A 19,099-nucleotide genomic window follows, 5' to 3' on the forward strand; every position below is an offset into this window, starting at 1 on the left:
CAAAACTTATTAGGAACCCTTAAACAGTCATTAAACCTTTTTTTCTACATTAATACAAACCTGGTTCTTGAGCTTTTCTTTTGAGAGCTTCTGCTTCATTAGGTTTAGATTCAATGCTGCTTTTTGAATCCTCTTTCACTGGAGGTTCATTTTTTTCTTGTGTATCTGGATTTGAGAATCCATAACTTAACTGGTAGCGTGCAAGAAAATCTTCATCAACCTACAATAAATAGATGAAAAAAAAAACATAATATATAAGTGATTACCTTAACTTATTTAAGTATAATATCAACAAGTAATCTTGGCCTAGAAAGAGGTAATCAACCTAATTAGAAAAGAAGGTTCCATATATAGGAATGTTACAATATTTTTGTAATAAGTAATATTAAATCACTTGTAGAATTTATCCTAAGGATTCAATAATTTACTAGTATCTAAAGAAAATGTACAGTATCAGATTCAATTAATGAATTTAAAAATATTTTAAAGAATTGATGCTAAGGTGCAGATGAATAAGCATAGGGAAACAATGACTCCCAGCCAAAAAAAAAATAAAAAACAGATTATTTCTGCGATTTTCCAATGCCTTCTAACAATAACACCAGTTGAAAACTCCAGGAGCAAATATAAACTAAATGAGACACAGTGCAGAAAAGCAAACTCATAACATCTGTTTTTGTTTGCTTTTCTTTTTATCAACATTAACTATTAACCATTAATAAAATTTGATTAATACGCAGTTTGTAAGTAATTTTTCTAAATGAATATTTGTAATTGATAACATGGTAATGTAGAATTATGGTGGTAGAATTATGGTAATGAAAGAAATTACTAGTAAACAAATCTGTTTTATTAAAATAATACTACAGTAAAAGAAGAATAGTTAAAGACATCTATAAAATCCATTATTAAACAGGTAACTTAATTTTTAAGTGTACTCATTTAAAAACCAAATACTCATGATGTTACATAAGGACAAGAAGAATGTAATAGGAGAGTTTGAGTCCATGACAAAGTAAAAGTCTACCAGATGTAGCAACATAGGCCAGACAACCAACCAAGCCATAGACATTAGATAAAGTGAAGCCAGCACTGGAGGCCATCTTTTAAAAAATCAAAACAACATATAGTACCATTCCAACCTGTAAAGGGTCATAGGTACTGGATAAGTTTCTAATAGTAAGGTTAATCCCCTAATCCTACAAAGGACCAGGTACCCACTTTAGAGATGTTGGGTACAACAGTAAACAGGCTGGGTCCAACAGGATCTTCAGACAACAGAGTCAATCCACAACCGATCATATAGAACAAATAAATTATTTACCAAGTCCATTTTTTGAACATGTCCCCAGGAGTTAGGAATCCAGTGCATTACCTACTGATTTCTGTGGTTACAATAAAGTTTATTATGAATTTAGTTAGCTTAAATGTTATGAAATGGGTTTGTTCCTTCCTTATGTCATTATTGTTATATCAAATTAATTAATATAATGTTTATATGCTATATAATTTGTTCAATAAAAAATGCTGTATAAATTCAACTGGAATAAATATGATGTTTCTGAAAAAGTATTCAGAAGTTAAATATTAATTCACCCTTGAACAGTAGAAAGGTGTTTGCATTATCTAGCTATTATTTTTAAAATGTAAAATGTACAAAATATAATTGGTTTGATTTTTTATCTAAGAAAACAATGATAATGCCATTTCTAAACCCCTGTTTAGTCCATATGCAGCACAATTAGACAAGAAAAATGCTGCACATTATTTTCTAGTATTACACCAATATTAATACCTTGATTTAGATACTGTTCTGAAATTAATTGTCAGAATACAATATTTAAATGCCATTACATATAGTAGATTGTAAAGATTTTTGATGGAATCGCATTTGTTTAAATTTAAAAGAAAAGAGGAACACATGACCTGTATCATATTTAAAGCTCTTGGCCAAGCTTTAAATATGATAGCTCTTGGCCTGTTACTGTATGGATCCCAGATACTTCAGTCTCTAGTCCTAAAATTAATTCTAATTAACAAAATTACAGTTCCTTCAATGGATGATATAAGACACAAAAAGATCATAAACCTCGTCATAAAATGAAAATGAGCAGTTGGACACCACATAAATGAAATATATGTTAAATTAATTAAAGTATTTCCTAAAGTAAATTTTGTAAGTAATTTAGTAAAACTAGTGTAGTGTTACCAGAAATATAAATATTATAATATAATTATTTATTAAAACTTCTAAATATCATTTCTTTTTAAATAAACCTACCTTAGGAAACCAAGCATTTTTCTCTTTGTCCCAAACATAAACTGATCCATCATTGGGATCAGTATAAGTGAGCGTATTTCCATCTGTACCATAAGTACCTTTGGACATATCCTGTCGTATTACTTCTTTTTCTTCATCATCAGTATCTACTTCTTCATCGTTTTCATTACTTTTAATTTTAGATTTAGTTAGCGTAATACCTTCATTTTGTACCCATTTATTATCATTCTTATCCCATCTGTAACTGGCATCTAGAAAAACATTGTATGATAAGCAAGAAAATAAAATTGTTTAATACAGTATACAAAAGTTTTATTATTTAAAGAAAATATTAAAATAGCTTAAATTGAAATATAGGTAGGATTCCATACACACAGAGTAGTTCTACTATGAATCTTTAGATCTTTACTATAAGATCTAAGATTGCTATTATCTTATTATCATAGTTAAACATGGCCATGAACATAAGTGGCACTGGTCCTATTTAAAGGGTTCCAATTGAGAAACTAGAAAAAATATAATGTAAATGAATATTAGGTCATAGATAAACCTTCAATGGATCCACAAAAAAATAATAACCATTAACTATTTCTTTCCAAAATAGTCATTAATTAATTCACAATCAAAATCCTACCAATTCTAAAAACTTCTGAATACAGGTATATCTAGCACTACAAATAACACTGTACCTATTCCCCATAAAATAGTTTCCATAAAGAAATATTGCTAATGAAATCAAAATTAGTAATTACTTGTTTTTTTGTCAGTATAAACATAGGTTTCTCCATCAAAAACATAATCATTAGTATCAGAATTAGTATTAGTCACCCATTCTTTAGAACTTTCTTTCCATTCGTAATCCACCCCAGACACAGGATCTGAAATCAAATCCTAAAATGAAATCTTTGATTGGGGATATTAAATGAACGAATTAATTATTATTTTGCTAGAACCTTTATAGAAACATTTGCCATCCTCATAACGTAAAGAAGACTTGTCAAAAGCCTTAGAATCACTATCTGTATTATCAGGGTTATTAGATTTTTCTTCTGGTAATTTAACTATGTCGTCAGCCATTAGCATAATAAAGTAATTTGAGCTCTTTGGTGTGAATATCTCATTGAAATAAAAATCCTATTCAAATAACAAAGCATTCAATATCAAATTAATTTCATTTATTGAAGTTAAACTGTTATAGTATACATACATGTAAGGTTAAAAAACCTACATAATCTTGTAAAGAGCAATCACTTGCTAAATGCTAAGAGCAACTTTTTCTATGAACTAAATGTTTCCTTTAAAAATAGAAAAATGCAAGATTAGAAAATTAATCAAAGGATTTGTTGTAATTTATTAAAATAAAAAAAATTAATTTATCAAAACATCAACATTATATGAGACGTTCAATCTTAAATTGAGATAATAGGTTTTTTCCAACAATGAACCCTAAATGAGGTGTTATTAGTTGATATGAGGAGAAGATGGTCGGGGGTGCGTTCAGCTAAGATACACAAAAAAGTAAAACTTATTTATTTGTACCGATGTTTCGATTCAAGCCTTTATCAGAGCTGAAAAACATCAATATTAGGGCTTGTTTTCCAGTCCTGATGAAATTCTCAATGGAAAGCAACTAGACTTAACCAATTTAACACAACAAAAGACGTGCCAAGAATGATTTAAACCTAGGTAACCCAAATTTTTGAGTATTTCGACTTACCGAGTTTTTCACAACCACCACAGAGAAAGTAAAAAATCAAACCTGTTAACTATTAAAGCATAAAAAAAGTAGAAAGCAGCAGAGTTCTATTGCTAAGATCGTATTTCCTCTTATTTTAAATTGGAAAACAATATAACCTGATTTAAATGATTCAATTTTACATTAAATTAAAGACCAAAGAGGTGAAGAGAAAGAAGGTATATGTTATATTATTGTTTTAATCAATGATTTTTTAATAAATTACTTTCACCATCACATCAGAAACAATTGTTTATTTATCTATATTTTCCTAAAGAAACCGCAATGAACAATTAGTTTATTAACTTTTATATCCAGAGCCTACTTTTTACAACAGTAAATATATTTTGGGATCCTATCTACACTGTATGTGTCAGTTTAAATATAGCAGTGACCTAAGCACGAATTTCTCGTGAACGACTTGATGAATTGTCATTGTTGATCTACCTAATTATATGAAATAGCATTTACTACAACTTCTATTGAGTTATCATTTTCTATTAAAAGGACGGTTTTATAAATGATGGCATTAATGTGAAAAATCCCTACTTACGTCAACGTAAAACTGCGCTCCGGAGACATGGCTAACTCCCCACTCCTTGACTTCAATTTTACTACGGTCATGCCACCCCGTTGGTTTGGACCTTCAAAAACTGAACTTAAAGATTATCCTAGTCAGAAAAAAATTCTAACAGTTTGATATTGGTCCTAAAATCGTTGGAATACGAAACCTATTGTAGCGACACCGCTCAAGAGCCACACCAACTACTTCATTCATCAGGCAAACCCCCTATATAAATATGTACCATATCTTGTGAATACTTTGATTGTACGAATGTAATATTCCTAAATGCGTTATTTGAATGAATAAAGATCACAATAAAATGTTTTGGTCCACTGAAAGCTAACTTCTTATACATAACATCTTTCGGTGGCGTTAAAAAGCCCAGAAAGTTAACTGAGCACAAAAATTACAAACTGAAGTGTGAATATCCCCTTCAGAGATTTCGCTTCCTAAGGAGTCAGTGAATATTAATATACATAGTAAATTAGTAAAATGAGTCAGTAAACTTTCCTCACTACTTACTGTTTTCTTCATGTTATTTGTATAATTTTTGTTTTCGAAATTCTCTTTTTTTTTTGCTTATATTATAACCTGTATTTCAAGATTAATATTTTTTTGATTGGAATAAAATCTTCCAGTCCATAGTTACAAATAGTATCTAGAGAGAAATTTTTCACATAGGTAAGAAAAAGTAGTGGATAGAATCAACTGAAATTAATACCTCCTTTTGACACTACTACCTAACTTTCCTCCTGATTTGGTCCTAATTAGACTTCCTGTTTTCAAAATACAGGTATGCTGAGTAAAATACATTTACCTATGCATAAGCAAAGTAGTAGACAGAATATAATGAAATCAAAATGGGATTAACTTTTACAATCAGAAAATTTCATTAAAATCTGAGGAACCTTTCGATCAATTTTTGTCTGAACACAAATTTGACTATATACAGGCCCAGAGCCAAATTTGTGCCTTAATTTGTAAAACATAATGCAAGTCCAACTTTTCGTTTCTGAGAACAATTTTTTACTTGAATACAAAGTTTCCTTCAGTAATGAATTACTATTTTATTAATGAAAGGAATATGGTCCGGGTGCTGTCAAAAAAACTCAAATAGTAGAACTACACTATTTTAATGAGCCAACGTTTCGTCCCATGTTGCAGGGCTTCTTCAGGGCTAAAAAAGATACAAACACATAGTTACATAAGGAAAACAAAAACATAAGTGTAAAATAACAGGGGTATAAAATGTAAAAAAGTAAGATATAATAAGAAAAATTAAAGGTAGTAAATAGTAAATGTAAAGGGTAATAGTAACAAATAGATAAGAAAAGAAATATTAAAGAAAATACAAATAAAGAGATATAAAAAGAAAATATTTAAATCTTTTGAGTTGAGTGGTTCCTAACCTGTTTTTTGGGGGCAGAACCATTTTGGTAGAAGTAGGTAAGTGGGAGAACCCCAGTATGATCATTTGAAAAAATGGTGTCAAATTCAGTTTTCAGCAAAAGCTAAGAAAGGTTGAGATACATAGCATATACAAAACTGAGATGGTAAGATTTAAAACTGTATTAAGTTGATGTAGAATTACTCATTCCTAAATTATATCATAGAAGAGGTCAGGGAATCCCAGGTTGGGATCCAGCAAGATCTGCACCAGTTTCTAATATTAATCATCAACACATGGAAATCAATAGTTGATGAAATTTAAGGTTGTCATAATAGAAGAAAATAGCCACTAAAACATCAAAGTGAAATAAAAAAAATTTTTTGTTTGAAAACAATTTTTTATAACATAATATATACTTTCTCTTGAAATAAAAGTAGGAAAAAATTTATCAAAACTAGAATTTGTAATCAACATGAATATAGACGAAAATAAATCTAAATTAAGAATATATTTTTGAAATTATTATTTTATTAATGCATGAGGAAAATTAACAACTATTAGACAATAAAATAAACATTGGTATATTTAAGACCACAAATGAGTATTGGTTGGGCCGCCTGTAGCTCAGTGGTTAAGACAGAGTCTTACCAATTTGATGTCTATTAGCGGTGCCGGTTCGAATCCAGCCTGGGGTGTTGACTTTTTTCATTGAGTGGCGGTCCTACAAAATGAAAAACTTTGACCCCCAACCATGGTTAGGCAGTATAGGACTCCAATGGGAGTCTTAGCCGAAGAAAAAAAAACAAAAAAAAAGAGTATTGTTTTGTTGAAGTATCTACAATTTCTGGTTCAAAGTTATTTGCTGAAACATTTTTGAAAATTTCAACTAAGATAGAAAGATATAAATTAATAATTAAAAATGATACTTGATTCTTAAACACATAGAATTTCAAAATTATTAAAATTGCTTTCATACTTCAAGATGGAGGAATCAACAACTTTAATCACAATTAAAGTTTGTGGCAATCCTTATTGATCATCCTTTGATTTTAGCACCAATTACAAAGGAGGTAACCAAAAATGGTACCTACTTTCACTTTTAATAATAGACTAAAGTAATTTTTAAGATTGTAAGTATATATGTCATAATTTGTGAGTTTCAGGAAGACTGATAAATTATAACCTACCTATAGTTTATAATTAATGGTTTTATTTCTATGATTCTTCCTTAACATGGAAACAGTATGTGAACTTGCACACCACAGTGTTTCCGACTAGTGCTCTAAAAACAACTCTTAAAATGTATAATGCCTTTCAATAAACTCATCTGTATGTGATTAACTGGACTAGAAACAGAAATGACCAGCTTAAACAGAAACTAAAGTGCAGGGGGAAATTTCAAAATTCCTGTGATGGATTTCATACATCCATTTTTCATTCATTCATGGAAGTCATCCAAAATATTAAACTGCTCACTTGAAAATAAGGTATTTTCAACTTAAGCACTTATTCACAGGGGCTACAGATAATAATCACCATTCAGACTTTCTACAAGGTTTAACGTTATTTCAGAGTTTGCTAATGGTAAATATTTAAAACAGGTATATATATATTTATTTAATACAAGGTGTAAGATAACATTCCCTCATTACAATATATTCTCAATTAGTTATAAATCTACAAATATTTATATCTAATAAATTAAATAGTATAAAACAACAATTCATGTAAAATAATATTTTACTAAATATTTTCAAGCCTATATACCAGGGCATTCAAAAAGTCCTGTCGTTTTTCGTTTGTTCGTTGTTTATTTTGATTCTAGAGTGTTTGCTAATTAATTCCGTTCAATACAACTTTTATCCATGTAAACACAAATGTTTATACTTTATGAATAGGAGGCTAAGGAGGATTAATTTAATGCAGTCACCATCCAACTGTCTAGTTAAAATGATTCCAGTTGAAACTCAAATTCGGTCGATTTTGCTCTATGAGTTTAAACTTGGCTCAAAAGCTGCCGAAACTGCTAGAAAAATATGCTCCGTGTTTGGGGAAGATGTGCTGTCTGAGCGGAAGGCACAATTTTGGTTTTCAAAATTTCGTGGAGGCGACGAGACACTAGAAGACGAGGCACGCTCAGGTCGACCAACTGTAGTTGATAAGGAGGACGTTCGAAGAGTAGTAGAGTTGGATCCGCGTCAAAGTTGTCAGAGATAGCCTCTCAACTTAATATCTCAGCCACCACTGCCTGGAATTACCTTAAAGAACTGGGAAAAGTGAAAAAACTGGATAAATGGATTCCTCATAAGCTTTCAGATGCCAATATGCTTGTTCGCTTAACAACTGCATCTTCGTTAACTTCCCGCTTGAAAGTCGAACCCTTTTTGAATCGAATCATCACCTGTGATGAGAAATGGGTGTTGTACAACAACTTCAGACGATCATATCAGTGGTTGTCGGCAGATGAGAAACCTAAACAATTTCCAAAACCAGATCTCCATCCAAAGAAAGTTTTGCTCATTGTTTTCTGGACAGCCAAAGGTATAGTGCATTTTGAGATTCTGAATCAAGGGCAAACCATCACTGCAGAAGTATACTGCAATATACTGGACCATTGCCAATCCAAGCTTAAGACTTTTGATCCCTGCTTAGTCAACAGAAGAAGACCTTTGCTTCTTCAAGACAACGCTCGACCACACACCGCCAAATTGACCAGGGAAAAATTGACAGAAATAGGCTGGGAAGTTTTGCCTCACCCATCATATTCCCCTGACCTGTCACCCACTGATTATCACCTATTCAGAGATCTCGACAACAATCTGAGACAAAAATGTTTTCAAGACCGTGACAACCTAATTCACGAACTGACCACTTATTTTTGCAGTAAAAATCAACAGTTTTTTAAGGAAGGAATTTGGGCTTTACCATCTCGTTGGGAGAAGGTTACCGACTGTAACAGTGGATATTTTGATGACTAAAGGTGATTATTTGAAAATATTTATTTATTTATAATTTCCCCCAAAAAAACGACAGGACTTTTTGAATGACCTGGTATAACAATTATAAACAAATTTATTTTACAAATGGAATAATCGACAAATATTTGCACTAATATATCACAGGAATATAATTAATTTCTTAGTAAAGTATCAAAATATTGTCAAATAATATTACTATAGTCCTTCTAAACTGAAACCTCTAGTTCTTCAGACAAGTGACTGATGTATCTGTTAAACTTCTTTTTCTTACATCCATCAGCATTACGACATTGGTATCTCCAAGTATTTTTTTTTTTTAATTGTCAACTCAATCTAAAATGGTGGATCAGAACTATTTATCTCTTTAAAATTTATTAAAACCAATTATATAAACTACTTTTAGTTTTGGAGATTATTTATTATACATTAAGATAAAATCTTAAGTATTCCTGTTTTCAATTAACTAGGAAGGGGGGAGGTAAAACACATTGTATTCCAAATTAATGAATCAATTAACACATGAATGAATGATAAGAATCATGTGAACAAATTTAAGAATAACAATGATGACACTAGTAATACACAAGTAATTAGAATAATGATGTTAATACATGTAATACAAATTTGTAACACATGTCCTTCTAAGCTTAGCAAAGAAGATACTCATTAAATTTTAAAGAATTAATTATAAATAGGTTGATACATGCATGTGTATTGTGTTGGAATATTATATAAAAATAAAAAAATATCAGCTTCAAAAAATCTTAAATCTTGTAAAGATATATTTCTAACACTAGTAACAAGATAAACTATTGAATGTTGATAGTTTATCATTTTCAATGACGAATTTTTGTATTTGACCCAAAAAAAAAATTAATCTCCCTCAAAAATTAGTCCAAACTGCCTTATTGCATTAAAATAGGGTATTAATTTTCCTAAATAATACCTTGATGCTTCAAGATTTTTTTGGGATACAAACATTATTTTCTGCTGGTTTCAAAACTGATGAAGAAGAACAAGGTTTCTGAAATAGAATTAAAACAGTAAAATCAGTTAATATTTTAGATTTTTAAATTTCATTAAAAAGGTTTATGGTAGCAATAGTTTAAATCATAAAATTTGTTAAAATCCTATTGACTTCATTTAATAAGTATTAATTAGGATATTGGATTTTTTTAAAATATCAATTGTGTTATGACATTTTTATATAATGGAACAATACCAAGTTTTACCTATTTATTGGGACAAATAATTGCATCAGGCCAGAAAAATCTAGCAAGAGTGGCTGATAGTAATTTTTGAAAACATAATAATTGAATAATTTCAATAACATTTAATTGTACTTCTAATAACATAGTAATCAATCCATTATCTTAGAAATATGAAGAAGTAAACAAAATTGGTAAATATCATTTTGATGATATTTACTGACATGGAAAAAAAAATTGACAGGACTGCATAAACATAACATGTAATTATCATCTTTCATGACCTAAAATCAATATTAATAAAAAAGAATTCTGAAAAGTAAAATATAGATATATAGGCATGATAGTTAAAGAAATGAAAGTATGCAAACATTATTTTAACCATCATATCCGTTGAAGCCCCTTAATAAACATAAGTAGTACATTATTCTTTAAATAAATATTTTATTGAAGTTGATCATTCAATTTTTATTAATCCAGGTATAACTTTATATATAAAACACACAGTACATATGTATGTACCCACACACGCACACACACTGAATGTTCTTAAATTTATAATTTCTTACTAAAAAATACTTACCATGATCAATTTTTCAGCACTTGAATGAATTTTAGAAGGTAGTTTCTGAACAAGAATCTGCTTACCAGTAATTGGAACATGAGTCTTCTGAAATATATGATACCTTATATATATTTAGATCAATAATGAAATGTAAGAGAGGTATAACTCGAGGAATTACAACATAGCATGCAGATGATTTCTGTCACATATAAATTACTCTCCATCAAATGAATATATCAAGATAAAATAAGGCAATAGAGATACCTTACATTGTGTAGACTCCAAAATATTAAAAATCAACAAGAGCAAATGGGAAAGTATAAAAATCTGATTAAATAATATTATGAAACAAAACTAATTAGAGTATATGTTTTCGATTAGCATTACCTCGATTGTTGGGTGTGCAAGGAATGTAAATTAAAACAAATCTCATTTGGAAAAAACAACTTTAAAATGAGTCTTAATACAGCATAATATAATAAAATGGTTAGATGAATTATATTATCAACTTACATCTGATGAACGGAGGACTGGAAGAGTTTTAGCAGTAGATATTCTTTTTCCTGTCCTAATGTATTCAGATATTGGACTTTTAATATATTTAAACTGTTTTCTAGGAGTAACTAATGTCATTGAACTCCCAGGTATTGGCTTTGTTGTAGAACTTTTAATTTTAGATTGTATAATCGTTTCTACATCTGCAAGGGCTGGTTTATCAATTGACATAGGTTGGTTACGATTTTTAAGAATGCTTCCTAGTTTGGCTGGGCTTACCATGTAATCAGGTTTCTTTGGTTTGGGTATTTTCTTCCGTTTTAGATCACTCAACCACTTTTCGTTGACAGTGAAAGGAGCATGATGAAAGCTTGCTGGTTTTAAAATAGTAACATGACTTGATATTGGAATTTTACTTTTTATGCAATTCTGATTACTTTGTACAGATAAGGGTGGTTCTCCTTTCTCTTTATTGTTTGTTTCAGGCAAACTTTGGATCATTGAAGAACACTGGCTGTTTGAAGTTGAAATGCTGCTATCCTCTTCGTTATTCAGAGAAATAAAAGACATTTCATCCGAAGACTCTCTAGCATAATCATAACCTACTTTATAAATGTGATCAATTTTTAAACCACAAGTAGAAATCATGGAATCATCCAGAATTTCTATTGGTAATTCTTGGAGAACATTAGCACCATCTAGCCCACGGACCCTAGCATTGGTCTTTCTAAAAGGGGCAATATTTTTTACACAACTATCATTTAGTTCTTTGGGTGGAATGTTTTCAATATTTGATTGGTTCAATGACTCTTGACTTGAAGTTGATTCAAGATTACTTTGTTTTAACTGACCTTCTAAAGTAACAGAATTAAATGATCCGAAACTCTCAAACTTCAAACCATCTTGTTGAACATCTGGTGAATCATGACTTATAATGCATTCTACATTGACATTACAGTCATTATTTGAACAGTCACATGAACTATTTACATTACAATCTGTAGAAGAAACACCATAAGTTTCTATTCCCTCTCCAACGGGACCAAGGTCTTCAGACTTAAAGTGAACTAAATCAAAATTTTTAATTAACACAGGATTCCCTGTCGAATCATGAAATTGATTCGAAGATCCAGGTTCATTCCTTACTAATTCTTCATATTTATCACGGATTATCTGACTGCAAATATCATCATTATTGTATTTGTCATCAAACAAATTGATATTATTTTGAATTCCTTTAAGATCTTGGTTAATTACTGTGCTTGTTTCAAGGAAGGGTAAATTAGATCTGTTTCCAACAGACTCATGTTTAGAATCTTCTGTATGGTATTCAATGTTATTTTCATTACATAATGTTTTCTGGTTACAGCTGGAATTTCTGAAGTATTGCAAAAATGGTACCTCTTGCACAGAACAATTGCTGCCCATACTACACATATTTTGATCAGATGATTTGTTTAGTCTTTCTTGATTTTTTATGAACTTTTCAACAGGACTGGATCTGGAATGAAAATTAATCAATTTAATATGATATCATAGAATGAAATAACTGTTTCAAATCAAATTTCCTTAATATGTTGATAACTTTTAAGAAACAATAAATATGACAATGAAGCAGCTAAAAATGGAATGCAGTAAACAATTGATTAGTTATCAGGATAATTTAGATGGAACTAAATATTATCCATAAAGAAAAAAATTGATTTATTACTCGTTATAAATGAAAATGAGTGGACTAAATTGGAATTTAATTAATTAAGTGGTGGACTGGACAGATAATTTTGAATACAGGGGCAGAATTAACTTTTCATTGTATTTTAACATATCTTTTAACCAAAACAATAAAATTAAATACACTACGTCTATAATGAATTCAACAAGGAGAGCAAGACTCAATGGTCATGAATCCTTATTGAGCTATTCCATAACTAATAGTCCAAATTTAAATGGCAAAAGATGCTGCGGATCAGCACCTGTGATTAGAAGGAGAAATAGGTCTTATTCTATTGAGAACATCTATGACACCAGGGCCCTGTTTCAAAATGAAAGCTAATAGTATTAGTTCAAAATACAAGTATAGAAATAACGAGTTAATTGCACTAATATTTATTTTTTTCATAATAGGGAGGACTATTAGTGACATTACAGGAGTTAAAAAGTACTAAAGTAGAAGTTACTATTGTACAAGTCAGTGTAATTGTATTAAGTTAAATCGAAAAGGCTAATAGTATTAGTTTGTACTTTATTATGAAACAGGGCCCTGGAGTATGAAACTGGTCATTAACAAGTCTGTTATTAAATTAGCTATGTTATCGATTACGTGAGATGGTACTGGGATGTTTAATAATGGCAGCAAAATTTTATTTTTCTTAAATGTCTGACAGAGCACTATGTCTAATATGTCTGACCAAATCAGTCTATTGAGGCAAGGTAGATCTTCAATTGTTTTCTATAGTGACAAAATAATTGGTATGTATATATATATATATATATATATATATATATATATATATAAGTGAGGCAGTTTCTTCATGTTGTAAATTTTTTAAAGATGCGATCATTTTAATAACTATCATGTTAACAAACTATTCAAAAACTATCTTAATTATTGTTTAAACAATGGCTTCAATAATTAATTAAAGAAGGCCAGTACACAATTTTTGACACCTGGCATAGGAGCTAAGATAAAACAGAAGTACCACCACCATTGTTTAATGAAAACAATTAACCTTCAGTAATCATCTATCTGGGGGAGCAGGGTGACTCAGTAAGTAAAGCACAATGCTCCTAACTTCAAGGATACAGATTCGAATCCAACTGTAGCAGATTATCATTTATTCTTGTTACTCTGGCCGTAAGAGAACCCTGTGAGTTCGGGTAACCTTTCAGCACCCACCCAGCCTCATAAAGTGGGTATCCTTAATTGGGAAACAATCTGGCGGTTGAGCTTGATCATGAACAAATCATCTCCTTTACAAACATTATTCAAGAAACAGTACTTCAATCTTCTATCTAATTTCTAGCAAACTATCCCAATCGTGCTTGTTAAAAAGAGAACTAGATGGTAAGGATTCAGGTCAAATACTGCATCTCACCCCCACTTTCCCTACAGGAAATAAAAAAAATGTTCATTCTTACAATCAAAAATTATCACTTGAATTTTAGTTTTAGACATAAAAGAACAAATTTGGTTTCTGTCTGTCAGTAGCCAAAGTAGTGTTTAGGTATAATCAATTAAACCATTAATCTGGTTTCAATGACATTTTCAGGGATTGCAAGTTAGTATCTTGGTAGTCCCAAATCAATTTCATCATGTACATTTACTTATGTATACACAAATTTATTTACTTCAACATACCTATGTTTTGAATATTACTTGTCTAGTTTAGCCCATATTTAGAGCAAAGTTAGGAATTAGTTTAAAAATGATCCAGCATCCATTTTATCAGATACCACCCACTACTTTCTCTTGAGCATGTGCAAATGTATTTTTTTTTTTTTTTCCAAAAATGACTGGTCTGATTTGGCCTAAAGTTTGAGGACATTGGGTATTTGTATAGAAATAGTTTAATATAAATTTTAGCAGATTCCATCAACTACTTTCACTAATGTAAAGATATTTTCCTTGACTCACCTATGTTCAGAAAAATGGCTCATCCCATTTGACTCAAAGTTGGTTGTAGAGTAGACATAGTCATAAAATTCATCATATTTTCTCAACTACTTTTGTTTACCCATGTAAAAAATGAATTTCCTGGATACCCCAATATTTCAACAGCAGGTCATCCCACAAATTTTATTCTCAAATGTAAAATCATCAATCTTAAAATATAAGTATTTACGTATTCAATATAAACCTCCATACTTTCCAGAAAACACAATTACACAAAATAAAAAAAGAAGGTCCAAAAAATAAATTAAAAATATAAACCAGGCAGATATTTTTCATGAAATTTTTAAGTGATTTTAATTCTATATTAATTTGATTTTTTATTGAGTTTGATGTTGAGGACAAAATGAATGTATGAACTATGCATATGAAAAAAATCTGATATTGTTAGATTTAATTATAATTATAAAATAAATTATAAATGTACTTATATATTTAAATGCAATACCATAATCATAAATGTAAATGCTTGATAAAAATGCCTTCATATTTTGTCTCTTTATCTCGATTATATTCCCCTTAAACCATTGAATAACAAATTAACATATCACCTCTATAACTTAAAATGTCAATAAGCTAACCTCTATAACTATTCTAGACTAGAACTATGGGTAACTCAAAGTGATTCCCCATTTCCTTGTAGTTCGAATTACTGAGAGCTGACGGTATTATGAATGAAGTAGGATTAAATCATGACCTGACAAACAATAAAATTTTAACATTACACCAACTTAAATTCATAATTTTGAGTCGTTAACTGTAAATTAATCATTTCTTAAAATATTTATACAATTATTTTTTTTTAATTTGCAAAATAATAAAAATGCAATAATTTGACTGATAAAGTATTTTTGATTAATTAAATCTAAATTAATTTCTTAAAAGTGGTTATTAGGTAAACTAACCACTTGAAAAGTAGATATCACTGGTTAGCTTTGATAGTGGCATATCTGACAAAAATAAGTTGTTTATTATGTATTCCATAGATTGTACCCTAGACTTAGATTACCTTGTGAGAACCTAACAAGCTTTGAGACAGTTTGAAGGAGGACTGGAGAAGAGAAAATAATCTTAGTCTATGGTATCATTTGAATATGTCCAATTCAAAATGAAATCAAAGCTTTTTTTTATTCTTTATCAGAGCCACTATCAAAGCTTTGATATAATTATACCAAATTGTCGAGCTTACACAAGTCTCATTACAGCAAAGAGGAGCAACTCCTCAATGCTGGATATTTCTCATTTTCTTTTAAAGTAAATACCATTTTGCTTAGAGATAAAATAAGTCGTATGAATTTCCTTAAATATTTAGCAGTGGATGCTTTTTTAGAATTCCGATGGCCATATTTCAGAAGTGTTGGTTCAAATTTATATATACCTTAAGTGCATTCATACTAAGTAAAAAGTGATGATAAAGTTAAAGTAAATTTTGTATCAAGAATGATAAAATTTCAAAATATTATCTCCAAAACAAAAAAATATAAGCAAAAGCACAGTTATGTTACTGACTACTATAATATTACAACAAATTAAAACCTTTCTCACTTTTTTTTATCTGTCATCCTCCTTCGCCACATAATTTCCAATTCTTTTGCAGTAACTGGGCCCCAAAAGACTTCTTCATCACTATCACAACCAGGAATCACACCGGACATATCTAAACTAATAATAAAATTAATAATAATAAATAGTTTAGGTCCAAACCATTCAAACAGATAAAATGAAAACTGACTTTTTTTTAAAAATTTCTTTAAGTCTTCATTAATGAACTGAAAGTCACAAAAAATAAAATAAAACTGCAGTAATTAAAATTACTTACTGAAACAAGTACAGTTACTCAATATAATAGATAAAATGTTAATGTTTACAACTTCACCTCAAGTAAACAAATTTAAACTACTCCCTGTAACTGTTTTACCGGTTAATAGTATGGCTGCCAACACAATAAGTAAAAAATAATTATATTTTGTTTTGTTAATGTTTTATACAGGAATAAAGCAAACACAATTTGCACGTTGATAAAACTTTATCATAACTTCATCTTAATAGTAAAAACCAGGTTTGGTGCCCTTATCACTCAACTTTCACTTGCCATCCATCCTATTTTGATTTGAACTTATCACTCGTTTCAAATTTGAATATTCAGGATTATCTTTACAACATTTCTATTTATTGGTGAGATAAAAAAAGCATTTTTACTATTTTTTCGCGCTTCCATGGTTTTTATAACAAATATCAACGATAGTCAAAACGTTTTTACTTTTGTCATAACAATGATGGAAAAACAAAAACATTTTCAGTTTGTTAATAAAAAAATTTTTTCATGTTTTATTTTTATCCATTGTTTATTAGTGTAATCAATGAGATATGGTTAATTATTACAAATAAATAAGATTAAAAATATTTTGTAAAAATTTGGCATCTAAGCTAGTTCAGACTATTTCAATGAGAATAAGAACAACTGCTATTTTCAAACCTCAGACATACATCTACCCTACATAAGTAATTTTGGTTCCGAACAACTTTCCGTTTCTGAGTCAAACCAGGCGCACACAGCTACATATTTGTTTCACAATCGTAATACTTTATTTCATATCGCAGCTTTGCTTGAATAGTGGCGCATCTGACAAAAAAAGTGTATTTTATTTTGTGTTTGAGATATTCATATTGTACCGTAGACTGGAGTAAATTTGAAACAACTCTACAAACATAAGGAAAGTCAGTAGGACGACCTCCGTAATGATTGTCTACGATGCTATCTTTGGAATACGTCCAATTCTAAATAAAATTAAAACTTTTTTTGTCAGATGTGCTTCTATTCGAAGAAATTAGCAATATGTAAGGAGGTGAAAGGGAAAATTATATCTGTAAATAACTAAGTTTGGAAGGACTACCCCCCTACCCGGATCGGAATATTTTCAGAATAATCTGCTCAAAATAAGTCGAGTTGTAACTGTGCAGATTTGTGTTTTTGTAATTTGAGTCGCGGAGTTATTAAACACAATTGAATTACATTGTTTATTAACTAGTTACTACGTATTGATCTATTGTGCAAAATTGTAGGTATATATTTATAAATGTAATATTTGAACTATAAAATTATAAAACAGAAATGTTTCGTAACATCATAAATAAGTGAAAATGTTAGATGCCTTTTGACATTAACGTCCGAAAATATTGATATATTAGATCATGGTATTAGACATTACACTGTACGCAGTGGAACGGTCCTTATCCGTTCCCTGTACGTCGCGAACAGCGGCTCCGGGGTCAATATTGTGATCCCTCCCTCCCCCGACTTCCATAGATGTAGCCCACTCCTTTATAATGCAATTTTGCTAGGGAAAAACCAAGTTGTATGTATATATATTTAGATTCAAGTCTTGTACATATTGAAAAAAAAAATTAGGATGTAGGAAATCAATATTACACAGCGATATTAGTTCGCGGACACCAGAAAGTGTTTCTCTAATTCCAGTTAGCAAATTGTTATAGAGCCGTTTTGTATCTATTCAATAAATTTTGTCATTGTTATTGCGTCATACTTTCTCATGATTCTATCATCAAAATAAGATTAAAAACCGAAAACTCAAAGATAGCATATTTAATCGTCAAATTACTGTTATGATATAATTAACAAACACGAAAAATAAATTTGGTCACCAATACCTCCTAGAGAGTATGTGCCTCCATTCAACCGTATTAACTTCACACACTACAATGCAATCTGAGTCATCCTGATGGGACACGAATGATTCACACGATAAGATCGCATAATTAAATAATTGTCCGTTTAATAGACCCGACTTTTCTCACACCTAATTACATAAAGCCTTTTTTTAAAAGAACTGCCAGGAGATTACTGCAACGACAAAAATCTAAAGTCTCTACTGATGCTTTCGAAAATCTAGAACTCAATACTTGTACTGAAAAAATTGTATATATCGTGATTAATATATCTGACAAAGACGTAAGCAGCACTTTATCGTCCATAATCTATTAAATTTACTCCGAATCAGTGGTACTTTTTTTAAATTATCTTATTTAGGATTATTGTATTTATTGACGAAAAAGAAAATAATTCTTGATCATCTATTTTGTTTTCGTAAATCACATTCAAAAGCTCAATAATTATACATAGTAACTAACTATATATTGATAGAAATAGAGAATTATATGAAATTTAAGTGTTTCTGGTTATCGCCTAGCATT

At 29.9% G+C, this 19,099-nt stretch overlaps 2 protein-coding genes across 11 annotated transcripts in view; both read right to left on the reverse strand.

Moving 5' to 3' along the window:
- barc (RRM1_TatSF1_like and RRM2_TatSF1_like domain-containing protein barc) overlaps window positions 1-3,497 on the reverse strand; it is a 140,274-nt gene extending 136,777 nt beyond the window's left edge. The window contains exons 1-4 of the mRNA XM_014434924.3: window positions 3,235-3,497; window positions 3,034-3,159; window positions 2,282-2,532; window positions 61-220 (exon numbers count right to left, since the gene is read on the reverse strand). Of these exons, the coding sequence (XP_014290410.1) occupies window positions 61-220; window positions 2,282-2,532; window positions 3,034-3,159; window positions 3,235-3,364 (667 nt within the window). The 5' untranslated portion in view covers window positions 3,365-3,497. The remainder of the gene's footprint in view (window positions 1-60; window positions 221-2,281; window positions 2,533-3,033; window positions 3,160-3,234) is intronic.
- Window positions 3,498-7,562: 4,065 nt separating this feature from the next.
- On the reverse strand, window positions 7,563-17,113 carry LOC106689770 (uncharacterized). Of its 10 annotated transcripts, none has more exons than XM_014434939.3 (6): window positions 16,764-17,113; window positions 16,620-16,656; window positions 16,433-16,544; window positions 11,236-12,718; window positions 10,741-10,827; window positions 7,563-9,973 (listed from the first exon to the last, which is right to left on the reverse strand). In XM_014434939.3, exons 3-6 carry the CDS (start codon window positions 16,540-16,542, stop codon window positions 9,905-9,907), a joined length of 1,749 nt encoding a protein of 582 aa, XP_014290425.1. In that variant the 5' UTR covers window positions 16,543-16,544; window positions 16,620-16,656; window positions 16,764-17,113; the 3' UTR covers window positions 7,563-9,904. The 10 variants fall into 10 exon arrangements, with proteins under 10 accessions (XP_014290425.1, XP_014290423.1, XP_014290420.1 ...); XM_014434937.3 differs by having other exon boundaries at window positions 16,433-16,549; XM_014434934.3 differs by lacking the exon at window positions 16,620-16,656 and having other exon boundaries at window positions 7,563-9,282; window positions 9,896-9,973; window positions 16,433-16,549; window positions 16,707-17,113.
- Between the last annotated feature and the right edge of the window lie 1,986 nt (window positions 17,114-19,099).

Source organism: Halyomorpha halys, unplaced genomic scaffold, assembly GCF_000696795.3.
Source record: "Halyomorpha halys isolate HHAL.00 unplaced genomic scaffold, Hhal_1.1 Scaffold1462.1, whole genome shotgun sequence".
Taxonomy (NCBI): Eukaryota; Metazoa; Arthropoda; class Insecta; order Hemiptera; family Pentatomidae; genus Halyomorpha; species Halyomorpha halys.